At 42.9% G+C, this 12494-nt stretch overlaps 1 protein-coding gene across 1 annotated transcript; it reads right to left on the bottom strand.

Annotated features, from left to right (window-relative positions):
- Positions 1-11049: 11049 nt before the first annotated feature.
- On the bottom strand, positions 11050-11691 carry LOC134467022 (E3 ubiquitin-protein ligase TRIM47-like). Its single transcript, XM_063220946.1, is given in 1 exon segment — positions 11050-11691. A coding segment is annotated over 1 exon segment (642 nt).
- Positions 11692-12494: the final 803 nt, after the last annotated feature.

Genomic DNA, 12494 nt, shown 5'->3' with positions numbered 1-12494 from the left:
CCATGGCTACTCTTTTCGAAAATAGGCACGTCCTTTCCCGGTATTGGTAACATTTGGTTCTGCGGTACATTTGAACCGGCAGCAAGAGGACGACTGACTGAATTGAATAGTGTTGCAGGGCTTGTTGATTTGTTTGCATCCAATGTAATGTATGAACGGTGAAGGCGAGATCACTCTATAGGCAGCAGCAGTTTGTACTTTAGTAGCCTACTTGAGGACAGTTTGTTTCGTATGTTGGTCGACAAAAATGCTTCTACATTTCAAACGAGTATGTTTGCACACGACGAGGAGTTTTGCTCTGCTTTGACAAAGGCTACGATGCTGGCTGCGATACGAGGCTACGATAGCCTTAGTTTTCCTGATTGTTCGTGCTGTCCGGTTGCGTGGAGTGCATATTCTTGTCGTGTTGCTTGTCACAAACTCCAACTCCGCAAGCGGACAAAGCATTTTTCTTATAATTTCTTAACATGTCTGCAATCGCTCTGCTTAAATGAGCAAGAGAACTAGCTGCGTGGAGAGAACTGTCAAAAACAGCTTTCTTCAGAACAGAAGTTGAAGTTACAGATAACGCGCATGCCTGATAAGTGCGGTGTATCACGGGAGGTGGAGTTTTACTAACACACCAAACACTGCGTAAACGCTCTCCTGTCTTGCCTACACACGCAATGCAACTCGTGAATGATACAGTATTGATTTTATTATTATGGACTTGATCGCCAACATTTCTGCCCTGCCTGTTTTCCCATCCACCGGCCGCTACTGGTACAGGGTACCGTTGAGGTAAATCAAATATACCCGTGTAACTACAAGACTCTGATTTAATTCCAAGGTGTAGGCATAACAGAAATGACAGTCCCAAAATATTTGGTGACCATATCGAAGCGTGTAATATCTGTTTACGTTGACATTCGCTTCCTGCCACACCTTTGTCCCACATCTACTCTCCCCTCACCTCCCCTCACCTCCTCTCCTCTCCTTTCCTCTCCCCCTCTCCTCTCTTCTCTCCTTTCCTCTCCCCCTCTCCTCTCTTTTCCCATCTCCTCTCCTGTCCTCTTTTCCCATCTCCTCTCCTCTTCTCTCTTCTCCTCTCTCTCTCCTGTCCTCTCCTCTCCTTGAGCTCCTCTCCACTCATCCTCCTTTCTCCTCTCATCTCCTCTCCTCTCTCTTCTCCTCCCCTCTCCTCCTCTCTCATCTCCTCTCTCCTCTTCTCTCCTCCTCTCCTCTCCCCTCCCCTTCTCTCCTCTCCTCTCCTCTCCTCTCCTCTTCTCTCCTCTCCACTACTCTCCTCTCCTCTGCTCTGCTCTGCTGTCCACATTGGTGATGTGTGGTTTATCTGAGACCACTGTTTGAATCCTGTGTGTGTGTGTGTGTGTGTGTGTGTGTGTGTGTGTGTGCGTGTGCGTGTGCGTGTGCGTGTGCGTGTGTGTGTGTGTGTGTGTGTGTGTGTGTGTGTGCGTGTGTGTGTGTGAGAGAGAGAGATCTAATAGCATTTTCTCTGCGGAAATGCAGTAAGCTTATGTCAAAATATGTAGGCCTACCTTATGTTAAGAAAGCTGCTATGACATATGGAACTTGTCGGGAGGCCTATTTGGCAATTATTTATTTGAAAATCTGATATTGAAAAAGTTGCCTCACCAGCAATAAATCCCAGCGCACGTTATCACAGCCCAGTAGCACAACCAACCTGGCGCCTCTGTGCAATCTGTAAGGAGATGCCCATGAACATTGAAAGGAAATGCTGTGGTGTTCTCAGTTTTGATGGAAGACTTTGGGCTGATGTAGGACTAGGTGAGAGAAACGGACTCTTCAGGCATGCAGCCTACAGACAGTATGGGGCACTTGAACAGGGTTGACGTTGTAATACACAGTACAATACCCAGGATTAGCCAGGGTTACCCTGCTCCACTAGAGAAATATAAAAGGTTTATACAGAGTACGGTATAAAACACACAAACCGGCACTGGCAGAGTTTATTTTTCATTATCTGTAGGAGCATTAATCCGTACATTTATACATCTCACCTTTTTTGTTTGGAAGCATGTTTGTCTTGTTACCTTTGTTTTATTTAATAAAAAAGAAAAAAAATGCAACCTGTCAAATAATCTTCTGATTGTAGTCTTGTGGAATATATAAATTATGTAACCATGCATTTTCAGTCAGAGAATGAATAAAAAAAAGCCACACAGTCAAATTGTGTCCACCAATATTTACTGTCATTGAAATGTATGGACAATTTAAACAATGTATTACACATGACACTAGATACATTACTTTATACTATATTTACAGTTGTCATTACCACACAAAAACTCGGGGAAGGTGGGTAAGTGCAGCAACTAGTCTGAGGTTGGAGGCGTCTGTGCTGTAAAAAGATAAACAGAATTAGAAATCATATATCTGACAGTAGCTCCAGTGACATTTTAAATGTAAGTAACCTGGGTTGTTGGGGCAGGGACACCAAAAATAACTCCTTTATCTGGGCTCACCTGGTTGTGAGTGTCTGCCGTCAGCCATCCCTCTTGGGGCAGAAAGTCTTCTGCACAGGACGGTGCCCTGAAGGTTGACGTTCACAGTATGCAGCCTTCATGTCCTGGAACTTTTATTGTGCAATTTTCCATATCTGAAACAAGCAATGTGTTATACTATATTAGGGCTTCATTACATCAAATTACACAGCAGGGTTTTACAGGGTGTTTGATGGTCTTTTTGGGGAGGCCTGTAAAAAGACTGTTGCAGTAGTCAAGCTTACTAAAAATGAAGGCATGTATTAGCTTCTCCAAATCATGTTTTAACATTAGGCCTCTAAATTTAGAAACAGTCTTTACGTGGTAAAATGCAGACTTCGTAATGGCTTTAATGTGACAGATGAAGCTTAGGTCACTGTCAATAAGGACGCCAAGGTTTTTAACCGTATCCTTTGTTTTCAGCCCCTCAGTTTCCAGGACAGTAGCAATCTTTTGTCTCTCCTCATTTTTCCCAAATATAATAACTTCAGTTTTGTCCGTGTTTAGCTGGAGGAAATTGTGGGACATCCAATTGTTAATTTGGTCAACGCAATGATAGAGTGATTCAAGGGAGGTGTAGTCATTGGGGGACATGGATAAATAGAGTTGGGTATCATCCGCATAGCAATGGTAATGTATTGAGTTATTCATGATAATATGTCCCAGTGGGAGCATATATAGATTGAACAATAGTGGTCCCAAAATGGAACCCTGGGGGACCCCACAGTTCAGGGACATCTGAGATGAGATGTGGCTACCAATGGCGACAAAGAAACTTCTTTGTTTTAGGTATGATTTTAACCAGTTGATCACTATGCCAGTAAAGCCAACCAGTGTTCGAGTCTATGTAATAGTATAGCGTGATCAACCGTGCCAAACGCTGCGCTTAAGTCTAAAAGCACCAGAACAGACATTTTGCCAGCATCAGAGTTCAGTTGTATGTCATTGATAACTTTAATCAGGGTGGTTTCAGTGCTGTGGATGGCACGGAAACCTGATTGAAACTTGTCGAAACAGCTATTGGACGTTAGGAAGGCAGTTAATTGATTAAAAACTATTTTTTCTATTATTTTACTCATGAATGGTAAATTAGATATGGGCCTATAGTTATTAAGTGCCAATGGATCCAGGTTGTTCTTTTTAAGTAATGGTTTTACAACAGCTTCTTTCAGACAGCCTGGGAATATTCCAGTTTGTAGTGAGGTGTTGATGATCTGAAGTAGGTCAAGTGATATCAGGTGTAAGACGGATTTGAAGAAGGCTGTTGGTAGAATATCTAAGTCGGATGTAGTCATCTGAAAGGGCCCCCTTTTCAATACACACAAGTTAATGGGGGCCCAATTCGCCCGTGTTGAACTTTGCATCATGGGCATGTTGCGCTGTAAGGATCAGCAGAAATGGAGTGTTTGAGGCCAATCACTTGAAATGGAAAGGAAATCATGTATCTGTACTGTATATGGGGCAGCCCACTGACAGCTTTGGCTGGGCCCAGGACAAAGCCCTCTGAAAGGGCCCCCTCTTCAATACATACAAGGTAATGGGGACCCAATTCTTGGCTCAAGATTGAGCTTCGCTCGTGTTGAACTTTGCATCATGGGCGTGTTGCGCTGTAAGGATCAGCAGAAATGGAGTGTTTGAGGTCAATCACTTGAAATGGAAAGGAAATCATGTATCTGTACTGTATATGGGGCAGCCCACAGTAGCTTTGACCAGGCCCAGGACAAAGTCATCTGAAAGGGCCCCCTCTTCAATAAATACAAGGACATGGGGCCCAAACTAACAACTGATTTTAGGTTTCTGATGAAAAAATAAATACTAAAAAAAATTTCAATAAGTTCTTCTCTTGGCAAATTTTCAGCATTTTGTTTTTATTAATTTGTATTGTTTTTTATTAACGTGGCCTGTAATTTATAATGACCAACTGAATATAGCATAGTTTGTACATATTCTCAGAAGAAAAGCTTTAGCGAAGCACGTAGAACCCATTGACTCAGATACATTGTGGAATGGCAAAGTTCCCCCCTGGAATCATCATATAGTAGGCCTACATTCCTGTTGTAGAAATGGAAATGATGGAGATTTCAGTATATGTCAAACCAAATGGCATCTTCAAGTTTCACATAACATACACCAGTATTGGAAATAGCCAAACTGACACTCAGCACACCGTCACTTCCTCTTGATATGTGTTCAACCACAATACTGAATACTGTATTTTTTCTAGTAGTACTGGGCAAAGCAAACTACACTACTAGTCTTCTTTTTCTTCATTGTAGAGTGTTCATATGAAGATGGTGTTGTGCATGCAATGGTCACTCTTTGTCAGTAGGGGGAGGCAGTGGTGCACTCTTTGCGGAGTCTACCCCTCACTCTCAGAAATAAAGGTACATAACTCGTCGCTGTGGCAGTACCCTCAAGGGGAGTACCATTGCGTCGCTTGGGTGGTACCTCAAAAAAAGAGGTGACAGATCCACATTGATCGACATTGCAAGAAACTGAACGCACCTCTTTTTTTGGGGTACCAATCAAGCGACGCAATGGTACTCCCCTTGAGGGTACTGCCACAGCGATGAGTTCTGTACCTTTATTTCTGAGAGTGCACACACTTGTGTCAGAGCACTGACGGTTAGTGCATAGTGTTCACAGTGCACTGAGGTCTTCAGGTCGTCGTGGAAAAGTTTGAGCACTATGCACTGTGCACTCGCTGGAAGTGACAGCTGAGCATAGCCTTAGCTCACCAAAATATCAGTTGGCTACTGTTTACATTGCATAGCGCCTCATGCTTGTATTTACATTTCCTTCAACCCAAAGGACAACTATCACCTAGCCTGGGCGAATAGCCGACTGTTGACTCCATCAATCAGTCTGGCAAAAGCCATGAGGAATCCGTCTCCGTGGACGATTGGAGATGATCTGATCTTACTCTATCATTTAAATTAATTGAAGTTCCAAACTCAAATTAAAACCCATATTGTGATTTATTAGCATGCCTGTTAAGTTATAGCGTTGCAAAAACAACTCTCAACTGTTTGCTGATTGGCGAAACACTGAGAGAACCGATCTCAAGACTTTTGCCAAACGATGTGCGGAGCCAAAATCTTTGGGTGGAGTACATGGCGTCACCAGGCTAACTATCACCCACCCATACAATACTTGGCTTGACATGAAAAGGTTGGTGTCTCAGCAACATTACTTACAGAATTAAGAGACTGTTGACCAAAATCTTCTACTGAACTGAATGCCACGTTTGCTCCGTTTTATTGTCAATATGGCGGCCGTTTAGTGTGTGCGGTGTCCATCGTTCAAGCACTGCGTTTTCCGCCATTGTTAGGGCATCATCCGGGGCGCTTTCAGTGCACTGAACTTTTTTTTTTCAGCAAGAGCGCCCTATGCACTGAAACATAGTGGCCAAAGTGCTGAAGTGTGTGGATTGAGATACAGGGGAAGACTGCTAATCTTTAGTTTCTACCCTAAAAGTAAGTTTAGTTTAGTTTTGACATTTCAATGCATCTGTGAGATCCATGTCTGTAGGCTATGTGTTTATATGTCTAAGCTTGTCTGGTTTGTGTTTGATATGCAAAAATACGAGCATCTGTTCGTATATATGTCCTTGAGCACAAGCCCTCAGTAATGCAGGTGCAGGTGTGAGGCAGGAGAAGGTGAATCAATGAACAAAATTCAAAAGACACCGCCCACTAACCACACATGTGTATCATCTGTTTGGAACACGGACCTTTATTATTTGTAGTTCATACAAACACGAGTTTCAGCATACAGGCACAAAATACAAATATGTATCCATAGCAGTCTGTATGCTAGCAGTCTATCTCTGTCACAAGTCTGTTGTTGACTTGGAGATACTAGCAGTTCATCCAACTTTTCTGCAGCCATTGCTCTCTTTTCCATAACGTTTTCTCTTTCTCTCCTTTACCTCTCTCACTCTCTGTCCATCTTTCTCTCTCTCTTACACTTCCCCTCTATCTCACCACCTCATCTCCATGTCTCTGTCCCTCTCCACCCTTCTCACCTCAACCTCCTCCCCCCACCCTCTACCACTCACTCGTCTTCCAACCACACCAATCAAACTCCCCAAAGCCCTGCCCTGCACCATCCATCCATCCATCCATCCATCCATCCATCCATCCATCCATCCATCCATCCATCCATCCATCCATCCATCCATCCATCCATCCATCCATCCATCCATCCATCCATCCATCACCACAAATCATGGCAAAAACACACAGTTAGTTTGGAACACAGTAATTTATTAGTTGTAGTTCCTCTTACAGACCACATTTTAGTATACAGCCACAAAAATTCAAATATTTGTCCATAGCAGTCTATGTCCACTTTATTCACCTCTGGCCTGCACCAACGCACCATCCATCCTCCATCCATCACTTTGGCACAAAACATTGCCGCAATAACACCATACCTAACGTAAAGTATGGTGGTGGCAGCATTGTTCTTTTGTGCTGTTTTTCTTCAGCTGTAACTGGGGCCTTCATTAGGGAGGAGGAAATTAGGAACATTTCCACAGGGGCCGTGGTAGTGCCACATAACCTCCGGCCCCCTGGTAGAAAGGTGAATATGCAGAGGAACTAATCTTTCAGAACAACAATTTCTCCAAGCACACGCCTAAGTCTACAAAAGCATGGCTTCACTAGAATAAGATTGAGGTTTTGGAATAGCCCAGAGAAGCCCAAAGGTGCTGCAACTAAGTATTAATTTAAGGGTGTGTATATTTATGCAACCATGTTAATTGAAGTTTTTTATTAGGGGCCAAGCAGCGAAGCTGGCGAAGGCCCCTATAGAGTTAGTAGGTTTTCTTCATTGTTATTATTATTATCTAGTCACCATTCTTCTCCGACTGTAAGTCTATGGCAGCCCATAGAACCGTAGGTAGGAAAATGCTGTAAATTGGCACACACATTAGGGACAGTCTCAGCATTACCCACAGCGATTTATAGGTCCCCAGTCCCAACGCTCTAGCGCCACCAGCAGGTCAAAGTTGCAGGTACATTTCTGCTTGTAACTTTTGAACCGCTTGGCCAATTTTCATAAACTTGGTATCACTGGAATCCTTGGGCCAAGACAAATCCAACACACCCTATGACGTCATTTTCCGCCAGGATAGTTTTTCCGCCATTTTGAATTTTGTGAAATTCAATAAAAATGCTACTACTCCCACAATTTTCGACCAATTCACCCGAAACTCGGTATATAGTATCTCGGGACTGAGCTACACATGGGGTCTCAAGGAATATTGGATATCTTTTATCGTTTAGCCGTGACAGCCAATCAAAATTGTCGTAAAAGTGGCAAAACAGGAAGTGAGGTCATATCTCCGCAACCGTTTGTCAAACTAGGCTGGATTTTTGTACACACATAGTAGTCCATCCCAGGACCTACCACAACAAAAATCATATCCCCAGCTCAAACTCTGTAGCGCCACCAGCAGGTCAAAATTTTAGCTACATTTTTGCCTGTAGCTTTTGAACTGTACTCCCAATTTTCAAAATATTGGTACACAGGTCATCCTCACACCATGTTGCACCCAGGTATGGATTTTCGTAATGATTGAAAAAACTATCAGCTCACAGCAGCCATTCAAAATTGTGGAAAGAATGGAGGGATTTTTTCTCATCTCTCTGTCTCCTCTGCTCCCCTTGCGCACGTTCACTGACACCATTCTCAGCAGGGGGTCAAGCCCCACTGCCCCAGCCCCTGCACCCCACCCCCCACCCCCTCCTCACACACACACAGACAGACAGAGGGAGAGGGAGAGGGAGAGGGAGAGGGAGAGGGAGAGGGAGAGGGACAGAGAGGGAAGAAGGGAGGGAGGGAGGGAGAGGGAGGGGGGAGAGGAAAGAATTTTGAACACCTCTTGTTGTTTGCCGGTGACAGCCAATCAAAATTGTCATAAAGGTGGCAAAACAGGAAGTGAGGTCATATCTCAGCAACCGTTAGTCAATTTCTGTTAGGATTTTTTGCACACATTCTAGTCCATCCCATGACCTCCCACAAAAAAATCCAGACCCCAAGCTCTCTAGCGCCACCAACAGGTAACAGGAAGTGAGCTCATATCTCGACAGCTCTTCAACGGATTCAAACTAAACTTGGTTTACGTGATCACACTCTCGTCCAAGTAATGCACACCAACATTGGCGAGATTTGGACCAAAGGGGGCGCTGCAGTTCCTTCTGTTGCCGTGGCGGCTCTGGCAAGTTTACTGCTTGGCCCCGCATTGCTGCTTGCAGCTATATTTTGCTATTGTTTCCATTTAAAGCTTTATGCTTGTTTCTCAATTGCATTGTACAGGTTAATAGTTTAGACTGAAGGTGGAAAAAGCTGTGAATTTATTTGTCTTTCTGTAATTTTTTACATCACAAAAACCTGACTTTTGAGGAGGGGTGTGTAGACTTTTTGAAGGCACTGTATGTAGCATTTCCTGTCATTAGTAGATCTCTTAGACCTCTATTCACCTTTAAAGGTGCACTGTAGGATGGTGGTCAGAATAGCTATTGGTCATTGAAACTGTGCTGCCTATTGCCAAGTTTGATCTTTTCATGAATATTTACTAAATAATAAACTAATATTTACTATAGTAGAGTACAAAAGTTTAGTGGCTAAATGTAGGCCTATATGTATATGTAATGTAATAATATACAGAATGTATATTTCTGTAAATTCAAAATGGCGGACATGGAGAAGATCCCCCTTTTTAATGTATGAAACGTGCAATTTTTCCATTCCTAATGAAAACTTAGAGTGGTGGTATGTATTTGTGGAAACGGTAACATTAGTGAATGGGCAACATGAATTCTGTAAGAAATAATAACATATTACACAGTGCACCTTTCACTTCCACTTGTTATTCTGTATCTTATTGTTCACAAGCTCACTTGTGTGCCTGTCCTCTGCCTTATGTATAATATTCTTAACACAAGTTATTGAGTATCCTGAATATCTACTCACACTTTAAAAAGTCCTCCCTGGTTTTTGGCTCCTGTGGAACGATGATCTCCACACTGGCCACTAAAGAAATGGACAGATGAGCAGAAGGTTCCATTGAATGAGAAATAGAGAAGCATCTACTTAAAGTAGGAAAACTAAATATATTGAAAACAACTCCATGCATTTATACAATTATCATGTCATTCTTTGACTTGTGATTGTCTCATGACATTTCATGAGCAATCATTTATCAATAGTTGCAAAACAATCTACCACCATTTACTTTGCAAATTTACCTTCTCCAGATATCTTTATCATGTCCCGTTTACAGAGATCGTCCACTTCACTTTTAAAAGCAGACAGAGATTTATTCAGGTCATTAAATATGATACGTGGACTGAGACTGATGCTGGGGGAAGGTTTGCATTCAGAGGACTTCAGGACCTGAAAACTCTTAAAGATAAAGAAGAGATGTCAATCAGATACAGTATGTGATATGTATGGACTGCAAGGATTCGAGTAACACACCTGTGATAAGAGCCTGTCATTGCCAAAGTTACCTGGAGGAAATGGACGTGATCTTCCTCAAGTGAGAGCTTCTCCAACTCAGCATGTCCCCTCCTCAACTCAGCCAGCTCCTGCTCCAGTTTCTCCAAAACATCTTCAGCATCTTTCACTGCTGCCTTCTGCTGAGCTCTGATCAGCTCTTTCACCTCAGAGCGTCTCCTCGCAATAGACTTAAGCAGCTCAGTGAAGACCCACTCACTCAGCTGCTCTGTCTCTAAGGCAGAATGCTACATAGAATAGAATAGAATAGAATAGAATAGAATAGAATAGAATAGAATAGAATAGAACAGAATAGAGAATAGAATAAAATAGAGAATAGAATAGAATAGAATAGAATAGAATAGAATAGAACAGACTAGAGAATAGAATAGAATAGAATAAAATAGAATAGAATAGAATAGAATTTAGATGTTCTTAATAGCTGTTCTAGGCCTAATGGAAAAATCTGGAAATATCACCTATTCATAAGTGAATATATACATATATTTTGGTGTCCCTCTATTTACAACACAGTACACCACAATGATTCCTGACCTGATATGATGCCACGGCCTCCTGGATCTCCTGCAGTTCCTTCTCTCTCTTCTGAATTCTCTGCAGGAATTCTGTCCTTGTCTTCCCCAACTCTGTCTATTTGAAATCGAAATTGACATTTGGAAACACATACGCACGCACGCACACGCACACACGCAGATGCACACGCACTCACACCCACACACACAGGATTGTGGAGGATATGTCATGTTATTATTCCATGAAGAGAACTCATATGGATGGCATATTTTTAGAGGTTTTTTTCTGGTGTTTTTTTTTTTTTGTTCTTTGTAATCACAGAAAATCACTTGGGCTAACATGTAGCCCCATAATGCACACCATACCACCAGTGGCATGCTGTAATAGTCATTGAAAGGTTAATTACGGTACTATTACTTTAATAAGTCATAATAGAGGGCCTTTAGTAACACACTATGACTTGGTCATTGACATTCTGGCAACAGCAAATGTATAACGTCGTGTTTTAACCGGTTAACAGCAGTGATGAAGCTCTTACCTCTTTGTCCTTTCATTCTGCTGCAGATGGGACTGTTTCATGGCCTTTATGTTCATCCATGGTGCACAACATGCAGATACACTTGTGATCAGTACGACAAAACACCTCGATCAGCCTGTCGTGCTGAGAGCAGATCTTCTGTTGTAGATGTCTGGACGCCTGCACCAGTTTGTGGCTCTTCAAGGCTGGGACGTTGTAGTGAGGCTCAACGTGTGTCTGACAAAGAGAGAGCAGACACACCAGACAGGACTTGACAGCTTTGAGATTTTTCTCACTGCAGAAGTCACATTCCACATCCCCTGGTTCAGCGTACGGAGCAAGAGGAGGAGATGGAGGAGGAGAAGCAATCGAAGACCTACTGCTCTTCCTCATTGGGCTCACCAGTTCAGCCAACATGGTGTTTTTCTTCAAGACAGGCCATGGGCTAAACGTCTCCCTGCATTGAGGGCAGCTGAACAACTCACCCTTCTGACTCTCTTGATCCCAACAACCACTTATGCAGTTCATGCAATAGTTGTGTCCACATGGAACGATGACTGGATCCTTCAGGGGCTCCAAACAAATAGAACAATGAAAAGGATCCTGATCTTCAACAACAGCTTCAGCCATATTCATCTGTTAATGTAACACAGCCAGTCCTTACATAAGGTAGACTCACTCTAAGTGGGGCATACAGTAGTTTCGTTTCCTCTAACATAGAGAGAGAAAAGTGGGAAGAGTCTGCTAAAGCAGGTAGAACTGGAAGCACAGGGTTTGTTCGTGATGAAGCAGTCATGCTTTTCCTAGGCAGTGCACATGCGCACTTTGGTTAACAAGATTGCATTAAACTGGCAAGAATGCATGCGCACTGCCTAGCAAAAGCATGACTGCTTCATCACGAACGCGCCCACAGTTTATCCGTACAGGTATATGACGCACTTGGCTCAAGATTGAGCTTCGCCCGTGTTGAACTTTGCATCATGGGCATAGTTGTGCTGTAACGATCAGCAGAAAAGGAGTGTTTGAGGCCATTCACATTCTTTGAAATGGAAAGGAATCATGTATCTGTACTCTATATGGGGAAGTCCACATGCCGGACCCAGGACAAAGGCATCTGAAAGGGCCCCCTCTTCCATACATACAAGGTAATGGGGAACCAATTAGCCCAACACAATATCTTGTGAAATTTCAGCATTTTTGTTTTATTTGTTTCTTTTGTCAATGTGGCCTGTAGGCCTATACAGGTAGGCTACAGTATCTGACGCACTTGGCTCAAGATTGAGCTTCGCCAGTGTTGAACTTTGCATCATGGGCGTGTTGCGCTGTAAGGATCAGCAGAAAAGGAGTGTTTGAGGCCAATCACTTGAAAGTGAAAGGAATCATGTATCTGTACTGTATATGGGGCAGCCCACTGACAGCTTTGGCCGGGCCCA

The sequence above is a fragment of the Engraulis encrasicolus genome, chromosome 17 (genome assembly GCF_034702125.1).
Source record: "Engraulis encrasicolus isolate BLACKSEA-1 chromosome 17, IST_EnEncr_1.0, whole genome shotgun sequence".
NCBI lineage: Eukaryota > Metazoa > Chordata > Actinopteri > Clupeiformes > Engraulidae > Engraulis > Engraulis encrasicolus.
This window is presented reverse-complemented; position numbering and strand designations above follow the sequence as displayed.